The 22,623-nt window shown below is 44.5% G+C and overlaps 1 protein-coding gene across 5 annotated transcripts in view; it reads right to left on the bottom strand.

The window, feature by feature from the left end:
- The window catches only part of reln (reelin), an 87,866-nt gene that overhangs the window by 42,881 nt on the left and 22,362 nt on the right, over nucleotides 1–22,623 (bottom strand). For all 5 annotated transcript variants that reach the window (XM_035642294.2, XM_035642293.2, XM_035642292.2 and 2 more), the window contains exon 3: nucleotides 9,259–9,397. In XM_035642294.2, the coding sequence (XP_035498187.2) occupies nucleotides 9,259–9,397 (139 nt within the window). The remainder of the gene's footprint in view (nucleotides 1–9,258; nucleotides 9,398–22,623) is intronic.

Consider the following 22,623-nt stretch of genomic DNA (forward strand, 5'->3'; position numbering starts at 1 on the left):
AAAATCAGCTACTACTGCTGCTGAATGTTATGTAATGTTAACTGAATGTAATGTGATGTTGCTTCTAATATTGGTAATAATAACAACAAAACTAATGAAAATATAATGTAAAAACAGAGGACAATAGTAATAGAATGAAAAGAGAAAAAAATAAAAGCCCACAACTCGGACAGAGGAGAGAGATTGAGGGAGGAGAAGAAAAGATTACTGGGTTTGGAAGAATCTCCAAGCAGCCCTTGAAATGAGTTATTGGAAGAAAAAAAATCGTAAAGTTTTAGAGCCCTTTGTAGCTCGGTCCAGTTAGTGCCAGCAGCAAAACTGTCTTCGTGGAGACGGCACTCTACTTTTAGTTGGCTAGTAAAAGCTGTATTGCACCACTTGAACGTTCCCAATTTTCCCCATAACACACAGAGGGGAAACAGTTGTCTTGGGAGTGAAGTCAAAAACATAAAGAGGATAAATATCACAGCCACGCAGTGTTTCCTCGCGGACCGCCAGTATTACTGTCCATTGAAGAGAGCGGAGCAGTTGGAGTCTTGTCGTGTCGGTCTGGCACTCAGACAACATTTTTAATGTTGTAATTTGGCTTTGGTATTAATTATGAACATCATCTGTGGCTTGTAAATCTGAGCAACCTCACACTAAAACACACACACACTGACACAGAACAGTGTGTCCCACCCACACACAGTGAGAAAGCCCCTTCACGGAGCACGTGTGGAAAATGGAGGTCTTTGACTTGGTCTCTGCCATGTGAGGACACACTTGAGATCCTTACACTGTTGTCTCAGTGTTCGGGCTATTCCCAGGATCACGGACATTACACTACATTTCTATTATCTAAGCAAAACCAATAGAGCTCTGGGTAACCTCATCGTAATTTCAAATGCCCTATATGACAACTACAGTGGGAATGTGTTGTGGCACACCCGGGTCAAGAACATGGACTAAGAGGAGAGGACAGGTTTATGAGACGTATGGAATATGATCGGTACCTGGGTCAGTGAGCCCCACCTCCCTCTACTGCTTCATCCTTCCTCTTTCCTTTGTTGCCATCCCATGTGGATTTCTCCTCGCACCTCTCAAACTCTACCCTACTCGGGCCCACCATGCAGACTCAGGCCTTTTATGGGTGCCGAGGCATTTACACGCTCATCTCAGCTCATGAATAATGAGAAGGGCCCTCATCAATTAGTAAAGAGCCCCAGTGCGTGTGCAGAGCTGGGGAGAAAACATACATAATTACACTCATATTTCAGAATTGGCTGAAAACTAATTTGAGTTTGGTATTTATGAATAAAAGATGGTGCGTAAAGAACAGCGGGTGGGGATGTAGGAACAAGGCCCTTAAATATTTACCAAACACAGTCTCAGCTCAAGTTCACTCGACAGGTTCTGGTAAGTGACGGGGGGCAGGCGTCTCTATCAGGCAGCAAATTTGACCTCACAGGCATATTAGGCCAAGTTCACACTACACGACCTGCTGTCTTGTGACTGGGAGTCTTGCAGTCGTTGGCACGCACGCACGCACGCACGCACGCACACACACACACACACACTGAGACAGCAACTCAGTAGGTCAGGTAGGAGAAAAAAAGACCAACAAAGATAACAATAGTGGGAGCATGTTGTATTCACAAAGATTGTGTTGTTTCATGTACCAGTGGGACACTCAAATACGACCCAGGAAGCAGAGTTGGATGAAATAGCTTTTTACATGAACAAAATATTAAATGTTATGCAGCAGAAGGATCCCTGTCAAAGGTAAATCATTACGTATTTTTGGACAATATTTTTCACTGATGTACAAATTTGTAAGGAGCATTACCTCGGTTGAGGTTTTTAATCACTGGTTTCTAATTATTTAGGTTTTTTTTCAAAACAAATGACAAGCGATATATTCAGTGGGAAAAGAGTGCTATTCCCTTGAGTGTGTGTGTGTATGGGTTAGTGGTCTGACTATGTGTGACTTAACAACCTGTGTGTCATTAAATCAGTAGCCAGGAGAGGGCATTTAGTCTGAGCTGGAGAGTGTGTGATCGTCGCAGCGAGACGCCAGCGTCTGTCCTGCTGACACACTCCAGTGGCTCCTCGACATGTGTCTCTCATTACCGTCTCGTCCCTTGGAGCCGCACACACACACACACACACACACACACACACACACACACACACACTGATACACACTAAACATTTACTGAACAACTAAATGTTAATTTGACATTCTTTGGGGGGGAAAAAGCAATTAAGGCCCTAAATGGTTGGTGTTTGTCCCCCCTCCTCTGATTCAAAGAGCAACCATTCATCTTGTGTCATCCTCTACCTAGTCATTAGTCAGGAGTAGCAAATCTGGGAGACGGGGAAGAGAGAGGAATTGAGGGAGGTGGGAGAATGAGAGAGAGAGCTATGGATAAATGGAGGGGGAGGGGAGAGAAGGGGGGCTTTGGGATTTGGTCAGAGGAAATAGAGACAGGGGTTAGATGGCGTCGTCTTCAAAGTCCACAATCTGCTGTCAAACTGCAAGGCATGTGAGAAAAGGCTCCTACACACGCATATATACAACCTAACGTACATGCAGATGGACAGGCTGTCACTCAAAGAGCTCCCAAAAGGGCCTGGAGTGGGTAATTACCAAGCATGTCTTCCATGTTAGATTACATGTTGCTGTCGGCCATAAGTATCCCACAGGAACCTGCTTGACAGCTCCCTGCTAACCACACACACACACACACACACACACACACACACACACACACACACACACACACACACACACACACACACACACACACACACACACACACACACACACACACACACACACACACACACACACACACACACACACACACACACACACACACACACACACACACACTAGTTATGGCTATGAACTGAAAACTGACCACTGGGACGATCTGTCGTAAGAGTTTTTACACAACGCCAGAAACAAAAGACGTTCTATCCCCAACACACACTACTAAATCTGAGGGCAGAGGACGCACGCATCGCCTCGCTCTTCTTCCCCCGTTAGACGCCACTCCCATCCCATTCTCCTCAAATCCCAATTAAAAGCTCATTTTCTCTCCCGGCTCACCGGGCCTGTTGGTAATCATGATTAATATGAGGAGTTTTCGGTGGGTTGCAGTTCCGGTCGCCCGCACTGATTCGGTGCATTTGGACCAAGCCTTTAAAATAATACACCCTAATTGGTTGATTTATCTTCCACGTTGAGGACCAGCTGTGGTTATGGCATCAGCAATCAGCGACGACAAGTATTAGGAGACGCGGAAAGGCGGAGAAGAAAAGGCAGGACGACGACAGAGGCTGTTCTCTTCAGAAGATCACGGAGCAGGAGCTCGGATGAAATGTAGAGCAGGTTTTTCTTGATTTCAATCCAGCCTTGATATTTTCAAACCCATCAGGGCCTGAGAAGGTGTGACTGGCTTTGTGAAATCACATTACTCCCTCCCCTTCCCCCCTGCCCCTAAATTAATTAATTGAAAAAAGGCTCTCGGAGAACATGCAAATTTAATGAAGCTCAACAGAGGAGGGATTTGGGAGTTGTTTGGCAAATTACCGGCTTGTTAGCACTGGGTCAAAGGGAGTTACGGCTCCGGATACAGCCAGGAGAAGCACAGTTACAGTTCAGTATACAGCCAGGAGAAGAGCAACTGACCTTGACTGCTGTTAGTTAGTAATAATTAGGGGGATTAGGAAAACAACAGTATTTAGGAGTAAATATATGCGGGAGAGCAAAATAAAACCTACAAAGTTGGTTATTTTCAGGCTCAGATTAGTTAATGTCCACGTTAGACGAGATTTCTTTCAGCCTTGAAAAAATGCTGCTTCAAAAAAATGAATATCTGGGAAAAAAAATCAGCCTTTTAAAAGACCATTTCTCTCCCTTCCTCACTGTATCAGCAAGGGTCGGATTAGGACAAGGAGGAGAGAAGGAGAATAATCTACTGTATTTACCCAGAGTAAACAGCGGCGGGATGAATCGGTGCAATAAGTCATGTCTGTTATTTATCTTGTCAGTCACAGCAGAGCACATTTGCAGGAACAGACAGCGCAAAATGTCAAGCAATCATTTCGCACAAAATACATCTGGAGCAGAACCCCCCTGTCCCATGAGCTCTGGTCATTTTGCTGCATTTAAAATGAAGTGCTATTTCTTTTTCAATCTCCACACACACACACACACTGCGTTTCGTCGAGCGTTGACGGGGAGGTCACCGTCTCAGCAGGTGGGACGGCAAACCTCCGGATGAGACGGTGATTTTGGTGCCGCGCACATGTGATGTGGCAGTATTGACCAGAGTATTGACCGATGTGTACTGTGCATGTATCTGTGTGTGTGCATGTGTGTCTCTGTGTACACGGGTGTATGTATAAAATTACAGGGGTCATGGACTGTCCTTTGGGAAATAAGAGTCTATTGTGGATGCAGAGACCTTTAGGGTAAACAGCAACAGGACCCCGGGTGGCGATGTGGAAAGGGCTTTGCCTCCAATTGGAGATGATTTACTGTTCAATTCTGAAAAAAAGTCACACATTTTAAAAGTTTAAGAAGGTTATACACGTAGAGGTATGAGATATGTAGGAGTACTTTTTCCATGTCAACGTGTGATATATGAAAATTGAAATTATATTGGGTGGACTGTGTCAGATTTGCAGCTCTGGTCAGACTGAAAAAAAAAGAAAAAGGAAAAAAAGTGGATCAGATTTATGTTTATCTGTCATCGTTCACCTTCCTCGCCCATATTTCTCAATCTACAATGTCAAAAGTGGGATTACCTTGAACCGATCATTCATGTTCCGCAGTGAACCAGCAGTCACACAGCCACCAGCCAGTCACACATCATTAATGAGGAGAGCAGCTCATTAACCAGGGATTTTAACGTTGAAACAGACTCAAAGATTGACTAGAATAATAGGAAATCAATGCAGGAGACTAATACCAGGGGATATTGGGAGCTGGGTGAGATAGGTCATCTGTCAGCCTGATGTCTGAACTCTGACCTTTGAGTTCTGATTAATTCAACAAGCTGCTAATCTTTCTGCCTTGTCGAAATAAAATGCTGAATGTTGAATCCAGGTTTTAATTAATCTACCATCTGCAGCTATTGCTTTCACATTGGCTCTGAGCTTTGCCCTTTCTACAAAAGCAGCTAAACCCCACTGCTTCCATATGCAGCAGTGGACTTTCGTCAGCCACATGTGTACTGTGCAATAAAGTAAGACAACCGATTATTATTTTATTATCGATGAATCTGTAGATTACTATCTTGATTAATCCTTTAGTTATTTGGTCCATAAAATGTAAAAAAAATGTTGATCATGGTTCCCAAACCACAAAATGATGATATTCAGTTTACTGCTGAAGAGCAGCAAAGAAACCAGTATAGTATAAAACCAATTAATTGATAATCAAAATAGTTGGTGATTAATTTAGATGTTGATTACGCAACAATTCATTATTGCACGTCTAAATTATAGTAGTGTGTGTCTCATACGGACCTGCCTCCTCCGAACAGATGGCATTATCAACTACACAGCAACACAAGGCATAATTACAGCACAGGAACCATTCCTTTTTAATTACATCAAAACAAGACAACAAAGTATTTGAGTGGCCACCTGCCGTCCTCATTCAATCTCTATTTCTTCACCTAACTGCTCCAACAAGTGATTTCAATCAGTCTGGGACTCCACAAAATGCACACGCAGACGCAGAATGTATGCCATAACGTAAAAGAACCAGTGTGCCGTTAGATCGGAAGACACCCATCTCCTCAGGGGAACACTTTGGGAGGGGGCGGCCTCCCATGCAGTAATTTAAGCAATCTCCAACATCACAGCTGTCTGTGTCCCAGATGGAGACAGTACAGCTCAAAAACACACCACGAACTCAAGCGCACACACGCACATATATCAATGCAAGGCTGCTTGGGTGCATACAGCACCCAGATACACCCACACCTATATAAGCAACAGTACTAATGATGTTTGAATATGTTTCTCTGAGGGTAACTGTAGTTACATGAAAAAAACAAAACACATGCGCGAACACATACTGTACACACAGCCTCAAAGCAGTCAGTGTGTTGTGTGCTTGTTTGTTTGTGTGTGTGCAGTGGAAGTGAAGCAGAATAAAGGCAAAGAAAAGAAGAGAGACGATGACGGATCTTTGCATTCACCACAGGAAGCTATTAACCATTCTCACCTCTGCTAAGTGCGGCAGAGGATCCAGTGCACACAAATGGACGGTCATGTCTGTGCACCAAAATAGAAATTGGGACACAACTGTGTTTTATGTGCTATTAAAGCCTGAGTTGGTTTGTGTTTTTGCGTTATTTGCTTGATGAAGGACTGAATTATCCTCAATTATCTAAAATGCTGCTGGCAAATTTACTGTAGATTTGTGTGTGTGTGTGTGTGTGTATGCAATGTGTGCTCCCCACTTCTCCACCTCCTCTGCCTCCTTTCCTTTTCTCTCCTCTTCTCCTCCAAGGCCTGTCGTTCTCTTTAGCCGGCAATTTACAGCCACCCAGAAAATGAGTTCTTCTGGATCTCCAAGTCGCTGCACTCAGTCATATCTATCATTCTCCTGCTGGTGATCTGTTACCAGGAACACTCCCACAATATCGGCCATAAAACTGCTTATAGGCCCGATATTAATGCAGTGGCGGACCAGCTCCAGCCCTGTGAAGGACATTGGATGTCTGCGGTTTTAATTTAAACACTCATGGACACCGCTCGTGGAAAATGGTCCTTGTATCCATCAGTGCAGGGCAAGGGCAGGACATGGCATTATTTACATTTTTGTAATGTCGAGATGAATGTCTTTTCATCAATATTTTTATTACCAAAGTTACAATTGTTACCAACTTTTAAACTGGTTGCAGCAATTGGTAGAAAACTGCATTCTTGGGAAGAGTTCATTCATATATTAAAAAAAAGTTTTAAAAAACACAAAGAAGCAAAATTTGACCGACAATGGCAGTTTTCAGGTCACATCTCACCCTCAAGAGGTACAACACTGACAATTCAGTCCTGGGACATTTGATGTAGCACCAAAGGTGGTCCTGGTTTTGGACCTTGAGGGCCTCGCCTGTTGAACTCCACAACTAAACCCAAGCAGGGCAATGTACTGGTGGAGATGGGAGCTGTGAACTATAACAGGGTGCAGTGTGTGTGTGTGCGTGTGTGTGTGTGTTTGTGTGTGTGTGTGAGTGTGTCTCCGGCCAGCTGGAGTGTGACTGGCTGACTTTGATAAGGTCAGCCGCAGGGGCCCTATTGTCACATAGTCATGGCCTCCTGCCTACCCCACTGTCATCAGAATTGGCAAACCGCTGCTCCGTGCTTAACACTCACACGCGCACGCACACACACACTGCACATGCATTGACACACGAACGCTGAGGAAAAACACAGTGCCCCACGCGCTCCGCAGTAAATGTGTTTGCTGGCGGACAAAAAAGCCAGTGAATCGGTTTGGCTCCGTGGACGTTGTCTAAATGGCAGCTCCACTTCAGCAAATTCCCCGGCTGAATCCTTTTCTGACACTCTGTCCATACAAGTCTCAGTCTGAGAGTCTGTCGAGTTTTTGCAAATGGGATTTTTGCAAATACTGCCAACATTTTTAATTCAGTTGTGGTTTTTATGAAACTCTGATTTATGAAACTCTGCAATTTGCAAAGTCTGTCATGTTTTGAAAGAGGGTGACTAGTGATAAAAAAACAAAAAGAAATAAAATAAGGGATTAGTTTGCAAATGGATTTGACTATCCAGCAATTAAAATCACATGATGATAATAAGGTTTTTTATCTATGGATTTAATTTTGAAAATACATTGAGCTATTCTGGATATTAATGTCTGAGAATAACCTGAGTCAAATTTATAAATCTTGTAATATTTGTGAGGGGGAATGTCTCAATGATCTTTTTAATTCGGTGCTGTGCAGCTGTGACTTTGCATCGGGCAGAGTTATTAGAGTACTCCCTTTCTCCCGCTACGCTTCTCCAGCAACAGCTGCTAATTGCATTTTGACTGATCATCAGCGTCGCACTGTAAATCACCAGCCAGTAGAACTAGAGGGAAAGAGAGTTAGAGGATGTTCCGAACAGACAGAGACGGAGAAAATGATGAAGAGCAAGATAAACCAGATGAAGGGTGAATGAAATGAAAAAATGGACGGACCAAGGCTGTTTTATAATGTACAAACAACGTGCACGTTTCAGGGATTGTCCCTGAGGAACAAGTGGAGGCTCAACGTTAGATACTTGTACGCAAACGGACAGACCCTCCTGTCAGAACTTTGCGTTAGTTTCATCCATATTTGTGCACGTCACGGATAGGACGACACCGACACTATCACCAGATATCGTGGGAGGCAGTGTAGCCAATAGCTCAGGAGAGACTGCCACAGGACAGGAGGACGAAATTCGAACAATTACTTACTTTTTGAGGAGAGACTTTGCGAGTTGGTAAGACACTACAAAACACTGCAACCGTTTACATCGTGGCCGCTTTTGCCTCTTCCTTGAGCTGCACATCATCAGAGCGTCGGCCCACAGTCGCTATTCGTTCGTTTTTGTCAGAAACTCTCGACTCCGCGCTGTCCTCTAGTGGATTTTTTTGCTCAACAAGGACGCATGGAAGTAAATGGGCAGTGACGGTTACATTGTTTGAAATGGACGTATCTCTTTTTTACGTAAAGGCCGCATAAATGAGCCTTGACTGCCCCTCGAGTGTGTTGCAGTGGGCTGAAAATCACAACAAAGCCCATAATGCACTAGAGAGAGTGAAAAAGCTGCTCAACTTCATGTAGCATAATAGGACCACCTTGTGTGTGTGTGTGTGTGTGAGTGTGTGTGTGTGTGTGTGTGTGTGTGTGTGTGACTGTTTGCCATGTTAATTCTCAGCGGGGTAAACACACATTCACACCTGCCAGTGCACAGGTCATGTCATGTAATTAGGATATAAAGACTCTGTCCCTGGTTTACCCTCTCTCCAGTCAGCATGCATGCTTTCTCTGACAGGATGGCCTTTTAACATCCTTTCTGCGGCTCGACAAAGAAATAACCATCCTCGCACTGTCTCGGTCTAACTGGGTCAATATGCGGCCACATTATCGGATATTATTGTTACAGTTTAACGACTTCCATGTCAGGGTTGGACGTGTGGCAGCTGTAAAGGTCTCATTCTGTGTGTGTTTCTTTTTCCTTCACATAGACGAACACTTGACTTACAGGAAGTTGACGCAGCCGGTGCCAGGTGGTGGGGCGATCCAGACGAAGCTGAAGCTGGTGGAGGGCTGGTGGCTGACGTGGGAAGCGACGACACTGCAAACAAACTGGGTTCCACTGAACTGACGCTCTGGCATCACACCTGGAGAAGAGATGGGAATAAAGTGAGACGCCAAAAAAATGGACAGTTGGAGAAAGTTTTACACTGCTATCATCAAGTACTTTATTAAAGTCTACCATTTTTGTTTTTTTAGGATTTAGAAATGTTTGCACCACTTTACGGGTAGCAGCTGGTTTCCATTTATTTTATTACAAAATTAAATGTGCACTCGTGGACCTCCCAAACAACACATCCTGCATCAGTTCCGCTGTCAGAAAACAACACCCTAAGATAAACAATCACTGAAATGTAGATGTGGTGTAAAGGATTAAAAGTTAATTTATGGCCTCTCGCATTAAAAGAATTGTTCTTGGAAGCAAGCTCTGACCAAATTCCCACTAACTGCTGCATGATTTACATTCACAAAACTGTGATAGATTACCAAAACTATTTCAAGCAAGTAAATTTAAGCATACAAATAAAGGCTATGCTGTGCGATAGTCAAAAGTATCAACTTGTGTACAATTAAAACAATGCAATAATATTTGCAAATACAGATTGCACTGAGAGCAATATGTAATGTGTGAAAAAGTAACCGAAACTGAAACTAATGCACAGGGTGACTGGCCAGTAAATGTCACTAGATACGATAAATTCGTTATCATATAAGGTACAAAAAAAATAAAGAAGAACAGCGCATTTACATTCACATTCTAAATATCAGTCGACTTCCATGTTTTGGGTACAGTAGTTTTCATGAGCCGTACTCGACACCACCTTTTCTAATGGGCCTGCGGTTCATCGTTTCACTGTTCATAATGGAAACACATAAATATCCACCTAACCCCATCCTCCTTTCTTCCCTTTTACTTTTTGTTCTTTTCCTCACTCGTTTGATCTCATGCCATTGTACTATTATCGTTTCCATCCACTGGCGTCCTACAGTTTTCTGTTTATTCTTTCATTGCTTCCTGCCACACACTTGCATCTCATTCACCTTCTGTCCTTTTTTCTTTTCTTCCCTCTTTACTTCTCTCCTTTCATCATGTATTTCTTTTCTGGACCCACACTCCTTCTCTCCTCCCCCGCTGTGAGCTGACACTACATAATGGCGCTCATATTAATGAGGGTCTGTGCCCGGCTATGATTGCACCGATGGAATGACATCATGTCACATAATCTTTCCTTCACATCACAGAGGGCGAGGGCAGGATGCCGCCAGACTCATCAATCACTGTGCAGACGTACAGAGCAGTTTTATGATTTACTTTAACTTAACAGTTTTGTAATGTCTGCGAAGAGGCATCCAAACTGTTCAGCAACTGTGAGTATGCATTTGTACAGAGATTTTTGTGTCTCCCAGACAGGTCATTTGGGCATTTGTCACGATTGTAAAACACAAAGTCGACATAGCTTGGTCCAGTGCACATGGAGCAAACACGTTTAGCCAGTTTAAAAATGTATGTGATGTCAAGTCTGCGTACGGAGATGTGCTCGGAGCTGCAGCCGGCCCCTGCTCTTCATAACCTGAAAACACAGTCCCTCTCCTTTCTTCTCTCCGCTCCTCTACTCAAGTCATAACTCACTTCACTGAAAACATAATCAGCAATGATTAATAGCATAGGAGCTTTAATATCCCCTGGCTCAATGTGCAAATCAATATGCAAAGATCGTGTGTGTGTGGGGTGAAAAACTAATTATTTAAAGAGAAATAATTCCGCCCATTTCTGGCAGTAATAAATTTGACTTCACAGATTGCATCCATAAATACACATAATGTCGGTTTGACTAGGCCAGCTGTGTGTGCGTGCGTGTGTGCGTGTGTGTGCGTGTGTGTGCGTGTGTGTGCGTGCGCGCCATGGTACAAACAAACCTAGTTATCATTGCTGTCGGATGTTTTCAGATTGAACACCATGCATTTATTTTACCCTGTGGGCTTTCTTCAACACAGGAGTTGTAGTTTTCCCTCATCATGTAGAGAAATATCAAACTCTTTAACTTGCAGTTCAACATGAATAATCATCAACGCTGCCTGATTTACAAGGCTTTCACATGACACAACAACATATTGTGACATTATATGCAAGTGCATGTGGTCCCAACGTGTCAGATTTACGAGGTGTCAAGCGAAGCAGCCCCTATACATTGCAAAGGCGCGGCTGGTGTGTAATAACAGCCTGATATGTAATCACCCACTAATAGTCCTGCTGTTCTCCAATCACCGCGGCTAAAACCTCGCCGCGTAACGGCCACGATTTACTCCTAAGCAAACAAATACACACTCATGTGAGCAAACACACATAAACACACATTACTGTCGGGGGTTATTGCTGTGTTGTTAGCCTGAGCAGGATCCCCTAAGCACCCCATCTTTACTGGCAACATACAGAACAGCAGAAGTAGTTTCTGTGCCGGTCTCATGAAGCACTCAGGGCAGCTCGCACTGACATACCCATACATCTTTTCACTTTCCCCCCCAACCCCCTCTGACACAAACAACTTTCATTTTCAGAACAATTTCCATGCTGTTACATGCCACAAATTTACTGCCACAACAGAGGCAGTCAAGGCAACCATTTTGGGACTAATTGTCCAATTTTGTGGCAGGTGAAGAGGAATTTGAATCTTTCCCATCACACTGCCATGGTGCAATTTGAGAATCCCTGCAGATGTGCATAATGCAAGCTTTAGGTCTCAAAGAAAACGCGATCTGCAGAGCTCCAAAGACAAAGAGGAAGAGAGAAGCGCGGTGATGGAGATGAGCAGCAGACTCAGCGGAGGAGAAAGCAGAAGGAGAAAGTAAAGGGCCGTGGCAAGTGGACAGAAGGACAGAAACAATGAATCACTCATTCACATGGGTTTTTATGTCTACAGTGCTGTCGCCAATCGCGAGAAAAAGAAAAAGGAGGGAACAGCCCCATTAACAACTTTAGTGTTGGTTTTTCATTTTAAGCTGTAATACAACTAATGTTCCACATGCTACTGTGACTCTTACTCAAATAGGAAAATACACACATATTTGGATAAAGTTGAAACAAACACTGAATTTAATATTAGAATCAAAAATAAAATTCTGATTTAGAAAATAAAGGGAAAAGGCAGCAGACAGAGAGATGAAGCAATGCAGAGAGTGGAGGGTGGAGCTGGCGGTGTGGCTGAGCAGAGAGCAGTTTGGCTGGGCTGAAAGATGAAAAGGCAGACTGATGCACTCGAGGACACAGCAGCGCTGGGACTCAACACCACTCACGGAATTTCTATTCCCACTTGAAAAATACACTTAGGCGTAAAAATGCAAATAACAAAACTAGTCCCTTTCATGTCTTTTTTGAGGAGAGAGAGTGAGAGAAGGGGGGGAGAAAAAAATCACTATTATTCAATGAGATCCAAATCCCAAATGTTCCAGTAAAGCAACAAGCGGAAATGAACCTGGAGAGTGAGAAAAGAAGAAGCTCTGACATTCCTGGTTCTGTCCAGGGAGATGAGCAGAGGAACAAAAGGACAGGCTCTGTCGTCATCGTGAATTTAAAAACACATAACAAAGCCCTCACTGAGTCTTTGTATGCACAGGTCACATGAAGTGAAAAAGCAATGAATAAATCAATAAACATTAATTTTGCTCAGTTGACCTCTAATTTTTTTTTTTTTTTACGTCTCGGTAACTAACAGATGTAAACTTTGCTTCATGTGCTTGTTTTCTCTGTTAAAGTTTTTGTCTCCTCCTCTCTCATTCTCAATCCCCCAAATCCTCCTGATGCAATTGTATTAACGAAAAGCAACGACTACGGAGCGATTGATATACATTTTGGAATTTAGGCTCTGTCTAGAAAATGAAACAGACATTGAACACTTTTAGTTTCCAATGAGCACATTTTACGATTAATCATACGTGACTGTTTGTTCTGCACATATGGACTCGTTGTTGCACACTCCAGCGTGCAGAACTCACCTAGTGAGCTGACAGTGACCAAAGTTGTAGCTGCAGCACAAACGCCACAGGTCATGCTTTCATGCTGCATGTTAGATAAATATCAGGAGAGGGCACTTCTAATTCAATAGGCAGCCACAGGGGGATCTTGGAGGGCTGTAACCACACATCCATTGTCAAATGCACACATGCAAATACATGCATGTATGCACGCACGGGCGCACACACACACACACACGCACGCACACACACATTCTTTGACATGCAGATCTGGCACTTATGAGCTGTCGCCAGTGATTAATGGCGAGGGAAATTGACCTGCTAACTCCCACGGTATGACTGGGCAGAGCATGTTTCATAAATATTAACACACATACGCACGCACGCACGCACGCACGCACGTAATGATATACGTGTATATATACTCACACCCACAAACACATACATACAATCTTGGGCATGTCCACACACAAAGTCACTCAGATACACAGGAAATGGGTGTGTCTGGATTTTAAGGGTCATATGTTGGTTGTAGGACGGTCACCTCAACATCAATCTCCGCTGGTAATTGCGGTGAATTTGAAAGCACCACATGAATAGGAAGTGGGAAGTTCACCGCATCTTATTTATTCATATTCAGTCCAACGTCTCCAGTAACAAAGAATTCTCCGCATTTTTTGCCCCGTTCCGTCTGGTCTTTCGCTTTTAAATATGTAAAACACTTCAATTCACATCTGTCTGCGTACATCTCTCGGTTTAAACAGTGTAATTTTTATCTGTCTTTATATTTCACTTTGCAAAGCTAATGAGCTTTCCACAGCCAAGCTCAAAACACGTCAAATGGATGGAGTGAGAATTCTCCCCGATGGAGCAGATGGGCAATCGGTGGCTCAGCCTGGCAGTGACTTCAAACTGTAGGGCCAGCAGGAGCCGGTCTAACTGGCATTAGAGCTGATAGATAGGCTTTGTGGCAGAACGGAGTATTCGAGAGGCACCATTCAAATTGATGTGCTCATTTACCAGAATCATTCAGAGTTTATACACACCATTTGACATCTGGTCAGGACCAAATAGCTACTGGAATTTGCAGTCATTACGCAACTGTCCTTCAGCAATGTCTGGCTCTGCAGCAACAGGAAACTATTAGTTTGCATGATCTGCCTGTTTGATTTAACTGTATCCATTCCTGAAAAAATTTCTGGACAATTAAACACGTTTTTCCAGCTATATTTCCGACTCGTTTTCTCTGTTGCTACGGTAATGCTGACAGGGCGGCGGTGGGAAAATACACTTCAGTCCCTAAAGGCAAGAGGATTCTGGGTTTATGTTGAATAAATCTAGTAAACTGGTACAGGTTTCCCCCTTTTACTGCAGCAGTTGTTAATAATGAATTCATTTATGATTTTAATGCTAGAGAACATGCAAACAGAACTATAAACACATGACTATGTACGTCTGCACATACACATAGAAGAACAGCCACCAAAAGATGATAAAAATGCATTGTAGTTTGCTCAAAGTGTAATTTGCTGTTAGGAGATTTGATTTTTGTCAAGTGAATGTATGTTTGTCACCAATCACGTCACACTTTTTGATTAAAAACTGAAAAGTAGGCCTCATTTAAAGAGCAAAGATTAAAGTTTATGATGCACATCCTTTGTCTTCCAGGCCTGTTGTGCACATGCTTGTTGTGTGTGTGTGTGTGTGTGTGTGTGTGTGTGTGTGTTTGTGCACATGTTCAGGCTTAGAAATTCAGATAACACCACCCCAGATCATTTGGAGAGCAGGCCCATTAAAGGTTCATATTTCATGTGTTAATTCTTAAAATCTGTCATAAAGCTATTGGAGCATTAACATGTGTTATTAAAAGCCTGTGAATGTATGAGAATCTGTCAAAAGCCATAATAATGCCTCTGTCAACATGTTTCAGGAAAAGGCCACACAATGGCAACATAAATGATACATCACAACGGTACTGACAGCCAGAGCAGGGACCCAATACGCTTTGTGCTGCTGAATGAGCCCATGCTATGCGCGTGTGTGTGTGTGTGTGTGTGTGTGTGTGTGTGTGTGTGTGTGTGTGTGTGTGTGTGTGTGTGTGTGTGTGTGTGTGCGCGTGCGTGCGTGCATGCGCTTGTTGTGTCGCATTCACCCTTTCTTCCCAACACACATCTTCAGCCACTGCAGGATCTGACGGCGCATGACAACCTGACTCTGCTCTGCCATTGGCTGAAATGGGCATCCATCTCAGCATCTGCCAATCACACTGCCATGGAGACAGGTTGGCAGCGTTGTGGTGATGGCAGGGGTCCGAAACCGCATTGCCAGGAGGAAGCTGTGTGTTAATATGGGCGGTGAAAGATGCCAGTGGCAAGGGGATAAGAGTCTCTGTGGGAAAAGTGAAGGGGAGAGCTTTGCCACTCGAATGAAAGAGTGTTGGCATCAAAGAACACCTAGAGGTCAGCTGAGCAGTGCACACTATATGTAGGTGAACATGAAGTGTATATGAGATGATTACTCACTCTGTTCATGGTCCAATCAATAAAATGTTGAAAGAAACAATACGTGTCTAAAAGAATGTTAAGCTTTCCCTTGATCTAAGAGTCAGACCAATTCCTGTCCATATGCATACATTAACAGAACAATTACTCTTTCATTTAGGCTTTCATTGTATCTCACAGCATCCATCATCCATCATCCATACACTGCTGAAGGGAAGGCCACACACACACACACACACACACACACACACACACACACACACACACACACACACACACACACACACACACACACACACACACACACACACACACACACACACACACACACACACACACACACACACACACACACACACACACACACACACACACACACACACACACACGGTTACAATATGCCCCATACATGTTGCGTCTATCAAAACCCATGAATCTAATCTAAAAGAATGAGGAAAATAATCGTAGTTGCTTGAAGCTGCATACGGCTTTCTTCCGACGTTCGAGAGCTACAAACCACACAAGCATAACTGATGAATGGAATATAGGAACACCAGCGGAGCATAATGTACCCTCCTGAACTAATGTGTCATAATTGAAATGAATGTGGTTCTGAATCAAACAAGTGTTGGGCGTTGGAGTTCCAACCTGTATGATAGATATGACTTCTGCACAGCCACATAATCCGTCCCAAAGGCGCACACTCACACACTCGCCAAAAGCACCATATGCATATGCATACGTGAGGTCCCACAAGAAACGCGATAACTTCAAGATGATCCGACATGTTGGAAACACAAAAGCAGTGAAGCAATGCTATTTAAAGGGGCTATATTCACGTTGGTTTTTTTTGGAGTTGCTACATAGCCAATGTTGGCATTTCAAGCCATTTACTTACCAATCGAGCAGGAGGAGTTCAGCAACTTCATTCCTTTGCTCGCCATGTCTCAAGAGGTGGATTGCAACGATTCATTTGGTTTTGCTTTTATTCACAATCTCAGAACTCAGAATTATGAAAATAAGACCCGAGTTATATGAATTTCTCTTTCCAAAGGCGAGCTGAGACACAGGGGCTTGTTCAAAGTCTGGCTGCTTTAAGTCTTCATGGTGAATATTGTTACATAAACCAGTGTTGTGTAGTGTTGCTGAGAGCTGGAGCAACAGAGCCAGACCTGCTGAGCGCTAGTGGTGTGAGGTCTGTGGAGCTGCACCCGGTGGAGGACACAGCCAGCGACATGCCCCAGGAGAGGCTTACAGTACCACACTGGGTGGCAAAGTCACTACACTCCCCTCCCCTCACCCCTCTAGACCTTGAGCACCTATTTCCTCTCTCACCCCTCCATCATTCCTCCATCCGTCCGTCTGTCCATGCGTCCATTCATCAGTGCAGCCCATGAGCAGCTGCCTTCTGTGAGTATGTGTCATTGTAGCTTGGCAGGCACACACCACAGCTTTACGGGCAGGCGCCAGGGCTAATTTGATTTTTAATTCAACACGACTCCTCGGCTAACAGTTTGAGCTGAGGATTAATTAATCTGATTTGACTTGTGCTAATTTCTTGCACCCACATCCCTGCACTCCGCCCGTCAATGCAGCAAACAAACAAACTGGTGAGGCCGAGGTCTCGCAGGCCCTGTCACACACACACATGTTGAGTACGAGAGACAGGGACCCGGGGCGACAGGTGAGGAGCCAGTGAGGGCCTCGGGAAAGGGAGGCATGGCGCCTGTGCCGCATTTGCGTGCATGTGCATGTACACCATGTGTGTGCATCTAAATGTGTGTACGGAGGAGGCTGGAGCTGAGCCTGGTCTGACAGAGGAGTGCTGGGAGGCAGAGGACTAATCACGGCAACAGCCTGTCTCTCGTAAGGAGGGCGAAACACAGAGAAGGTCACCAACTATTTTCGCTGCCAAAATATGGGTCAGATCGGATCTGGGTGAGTTGCTCAAGGATAACTAGCAAATATTATTATAATAAAAATGGCAGTGGAGCATTCATCTTCTTCTCCAAAGCTTTTAAAGGGCGGAGAGCCCGATCCAGTCAGGGCCCTATAGGGACGGAGCAGAGGAACCACTGAACTGCCTCATCTCACTGAGTCGGAGAGAGCACTTCTACTGTTTCTAATACCCTCTGTGAGGGAACTTTAAAAATGAATAGACCTCAGAGTGCAGCCTGGATGGCATGCACCTTGTGGAGAAGACTCTTTAAAACCACTCTCTCTTGGGTTGCTCACCAAACACACAGATTGCCCACACATTCACACACACACACACACACACACACACGCTTGGAAGGTGCATGAGGAGGTATATTGGGGATAAGAAGTTTCATATCACAAAACAACAAAGATTAATTTCAAAGTCAGCTTGCCTCTATGTTGAAATGATGCAAACCCACTAGTGTTCACAGAAATGTGTCAAACCGAGCAGTCTTTGAGTCAAAGCTCTCTCCTTCTTTATTCTATCTTTATTTTTCTCTCGTTCTCTCTGGCATGTAACCAACCTCTCTGCGTGGCAGAAAATAACATTGCTTTGCTCAAGAGAGACCACACATGGGAGAACCAGCCTACGCCTGCTGCTCTCTCCTGCAGGATGAGAAATAAAATAAAATAAAAAAAATAAAACTGCCCAACAGCTCAAACAACACTTTGAAATCTCTATCACAGGGAGTCCAGCTCTTATTTTCTCCCATTTCTGCTCTCTGCGTCACCCTGGACCTTTTTTTTTTTTTTTTTACATCACATTGGGATGCAAAAAGTACAGAGGAGAAAGGAAAAGGCACTCAAACGCTCAGCGTGTGCATACAAATATTTGTGTGCAAGTGGAAACACACTTATGCACACACACACACCTTTACAGATAGACACAAATAGGTGCACACATGCATGAACACTACGTACACGTACAAATGTAAGCACACCTAGTGAAGCTGTGGGAGTTCAAAGATGGGACTATGTTTTCCAAGGGAGCTACAGCCAAGTGAACCAGTAAATTCCCAGCAGCAGTGCTCCAGCAGGTCTACTGTACCACCGCACCTGAGAGGCAAGACCTATGCTGCTGTTGGGATGTATGGCAAACACTCATGCACTAGTCCAGGGTCTGGGTTAGGGTCCTGGCGTACCTAAAATTAATAATGGATTGTGTTATTTTTCTGTCGGAATTGTTGAAAGGTGGAGTTGCTTTTTTTCTCCTCGGGAGGCTTTGCACATGGAAATAAGCTACATGACTTGTCATGCACAATCACCCGAGCATTCCTCTGGACTCTGAGAGCACCCAAATGCGCAGCCACCTGTTAGCAGCCACCAGGCAGCGTGGGGTTGAACTCGGGGCAGGTTGGTGCATGCCGGGCACCGGGAGAGGCAGAACAGAGGCTCAGTCCAATGTGGCGAGAGGGGTAGGGACGTCTGGTGCCAGCGAGGCGGGGAGATTTACAGCGAGCCAACCCAGTTGATCTTGAGTCTGATCTAATACTGTGCCGCAGAGAGCACAAATCACCTCCCATACACAACCCTGCCCCTGACAACTCATTTCATCTTCTGCACTAATGAATTCATCATCAGGAGGGATCTGCCTCGAGGTGCCTGAGCCCTGAGCAGAAACGGAGTAATGGCGTGGATAAGTCATCATCGTCATTATTATAAAATCATCATCACCACCACCACCACCACCACCACCACCACCACCAGCAGCCTCCACTCAGCTAATGGTTCAGGAGCAACAGTTGAGAACTGCGCAGTGTCCTTGACAGTTTTGCAACAGGGGAACCTTGGCAGTGTTCGAGGTTATTGTAAGGATGGATGTCGGAGCAAATGTGTCACAGATGCGCATCTCGAGTGTGAGAATCAGCATGAGTGTGCATATGTCAATGGAATTTGAATGCGGCGTGGTACGAGTGGATAAGTCAGTGAGTGTGAGTGCTCTTATGGTAGCAAGCAAGGGTGTGTGTGTGTGTGTCTATGCGTTAGTATGAGGGAGTCTAAGCGGCACAGTCAGGGAGCTGTCAGCTGAGAGCCAGGGAGCAGGCTGATCACAGGGATGCAGGATGTTTGAAGTCTCCCAGGGACTGACAGCTTCGCTCCCCATGGGAACCTCTTCCCTGGCCCCTTCTCTCCTCCCTGCACCACCATCCTTCCTTTATATCATTCCTCTTTATGCTCCACCTCTACCTACACAGTATCTCCTCCTGAATTTCTCTTCATCCCATCGATGGAGGGGGTATGCGGAAGCACACTTGAGCTCTCCTGGGACTTCTAATGCCGCGTTTGAGAAAAAGCAGCGGTTCCAAAACAAGGCTTTGTTCAGTAGGAAGCGGCGTGTATCTGTAAATACTGACATGATGAGCTGCCATCCCGCATAGTCTGACATTCTGGCTGACATTCAATCTGGCTTGGTGGCAAGAGGGTGCAGACAGCCAGACCTTTAGCCCTGAAATGGATAAGTGTGTGGATATCTGTGTTTGAATGTGTAATTGTGCATAATAGGAAAGAAAGACCTTCATCCTTGTGTATTTCTACACATTTTTTTTCTTTTCATTTCGGCATTTGCGCTGTTAAATGTGTGGGTGGCATGATTACACTTGAGACTGCACACCCTCTCTGACCCTTCCTCCACAGGTCAAGGTGCAGCAGGATTTCATCTCTGATCGGCCTGCGTGTTAGCATGAGCCCATCCGTCATGGGGACAGAGTGTCAGCTGGATGTCCCCGTCACTAAGCTGTCCATTCTGTCAGGCAGCCAGATCCATCATATTAAGATGGGGACTGATCCTTGCTAAAGCAGAAGCCAAACGCGCAGCAAATACATACAAATATGCAAATTAACCACAATATAAACATCGCCCGGCAAACGAGCCATCCATCAATGACGGTTTCAGCAGCTCAGCATTGGCACGGCAACACCAATCAGCCACTCCGTCAGAGGGAGTGATGGAACGCCGTCCTCTCGTCTCCTCTCCCTCTGTCCCTCTGTCCCTCTCCTCATATCATTCACACCCTGTCTGCCTTTCATTGGTCCCCATTTGCCATTTTTCATGCACAGTTTCTACAATTTTCTCGACTCACTCTCCACTCACACTCTTTCCCTTAATCTCAAACACTTTGTCAGCCCCATGTTGGCACTTTTGGCGATCCATTTTCCTCTCCTGTCTTTTTCACAAAGCTCTCTCCCTCCTTTTAAGTGCCTTTTGTTCATCGCCATAATTGCAACTTAGCTGAAGACATTCAGAATTAATACATATTCTGTCTTTGTGTTTGAATGGATAATGATAGGAAGAGAAACATTTTGCCATTAGGGGAGCATAACAAATCAGACCATTACATGTGACACGGTTCTTTCCATCCAGGCTCTGGCCAGTGGAGTCCAATACGTCACCTCATCATTGCTGTACGACATACGACATCCTTTTTTTTTTGTCAACCCCAACCAAATAAATCAAGAGTACGATTATGTATGTAAGTCATTGTTTTCATCACAAAATCTATGCAGACGTCAGTTTGAACGTGGTGTGTGTTCCTTTCAGAAAGCCAACGGGCTGGAACGGAAATTTACCAGCTCTTAATGGAATAAAAGTCAAAGGAGGGAAAAATTTGAAGCAGTTGGAATTCTCCAGCAGCGGAGTCAGTGCAGACTCTTGTTGCTTTTCTGGCAGAGTGTTTAAACATCATCTCTCTGCACAACACACACATACACACACACACAGAGCTTAGAGGTTTCACCGTAAAACATGCCACAAAGGTCTCTAATGAGTAATTAGGTTGTCAAACTCTACTACATAATAGAACAAAATGAATCACTTCACACAATCTACCTCATCCATTAACTGTATATTGTGACTAGGCAAAGCCCAAAATGAAATGTTGAGTCTTTCCTGCGAGTGCCTGGCACCTTGAAATAGAATAATTGCTACAGCTGTGCCTCAGTCAGACTAATTTATCGGGCACATGGGCACATTTTTTTTAAACCGCAGTCAATTTGCACTCCTGTCCTCCTTCCTTCAAGAGGACCTGGCTCCCAAACATAACATTGTTTTTAGCTCCAGTTTGTCTGATTCTGCACTAGTCACAACAGAGCCATAATAGCATTATAAAAGGTCTGTGGTAAGCCACCCGGTGGCTAATGGGGGATCTCCTGCCTTGAAGCACAGGAGGAATGAGCCTTGGGCAACCGGAGCGGCAGCCGAGCCCAGGAGTTAAAAACACGGCATTCCTCAGACGACCCCGATTGCCGCCCAAATTGCCCATCGCACTGCAGCTAATTCGACAATGAGTGGGTGTCGAGTTCTGACGACGCAGTAAAAATAAAAAAGGCTGTCCCTCAAAAGCTTCACATTTTCATTACTAATGTATTGTGAAGTGCATTGTTATTCCTGGGGAACTTGTGTCTACGCATGATTGTTTGAGTATGAGTTTGTGTGAGGAGGTCGGACCAAAACAAGAGAAAGACAGAGGAAGACGAGGAACAGCGATATAGTGTGTGTGTATTTGTATGCAATGTGGCCATGTACATGCACTGGTTTATGATTATTTTTTCCTATAAAGATGCACTGAAGGGTGACACGGAAGGCCATGGGGAATTTTCTCTTCAGAGGCCGGCATGCAGTCATCCTGTCTCCTCGCTGCCACAGCTCTGACCACACCAACCGCTAGACATCCCAACACAGTGTACAAACACTAGCCTCTCCGTCTCCACGACTCCCTGCCTTTATCTGCTTAATCATCCTGTCTTCACTTTTCTCTCTTCTAAACCATACATGCTCCCTTCATCTGTCCCCTTATTACCCTCTTTTTCAGTTCAGCAAAAATAAAAGATCCACCAACTAAACAGTCTTCCCGCTCCTCTTGCTT

The sequence above is a fragment of the Scophthalmus maximus genome, chromosome 7, assembly GCF_022379125.1.
Source record: "Scophthalmus maximus strain ysfricsl-2021 chromosome 7, ASM2237912v1, whole genome shotgun sequence".
In the NCBI taxonomy this organism is placed as follows: domain Eukaryota; kingdom Metazoa; phylum Chordata; class Actinopteri; order Pleuronectiformes; family Scophthalmidae; genus Scophthalmus; species Scophthalmus maximus.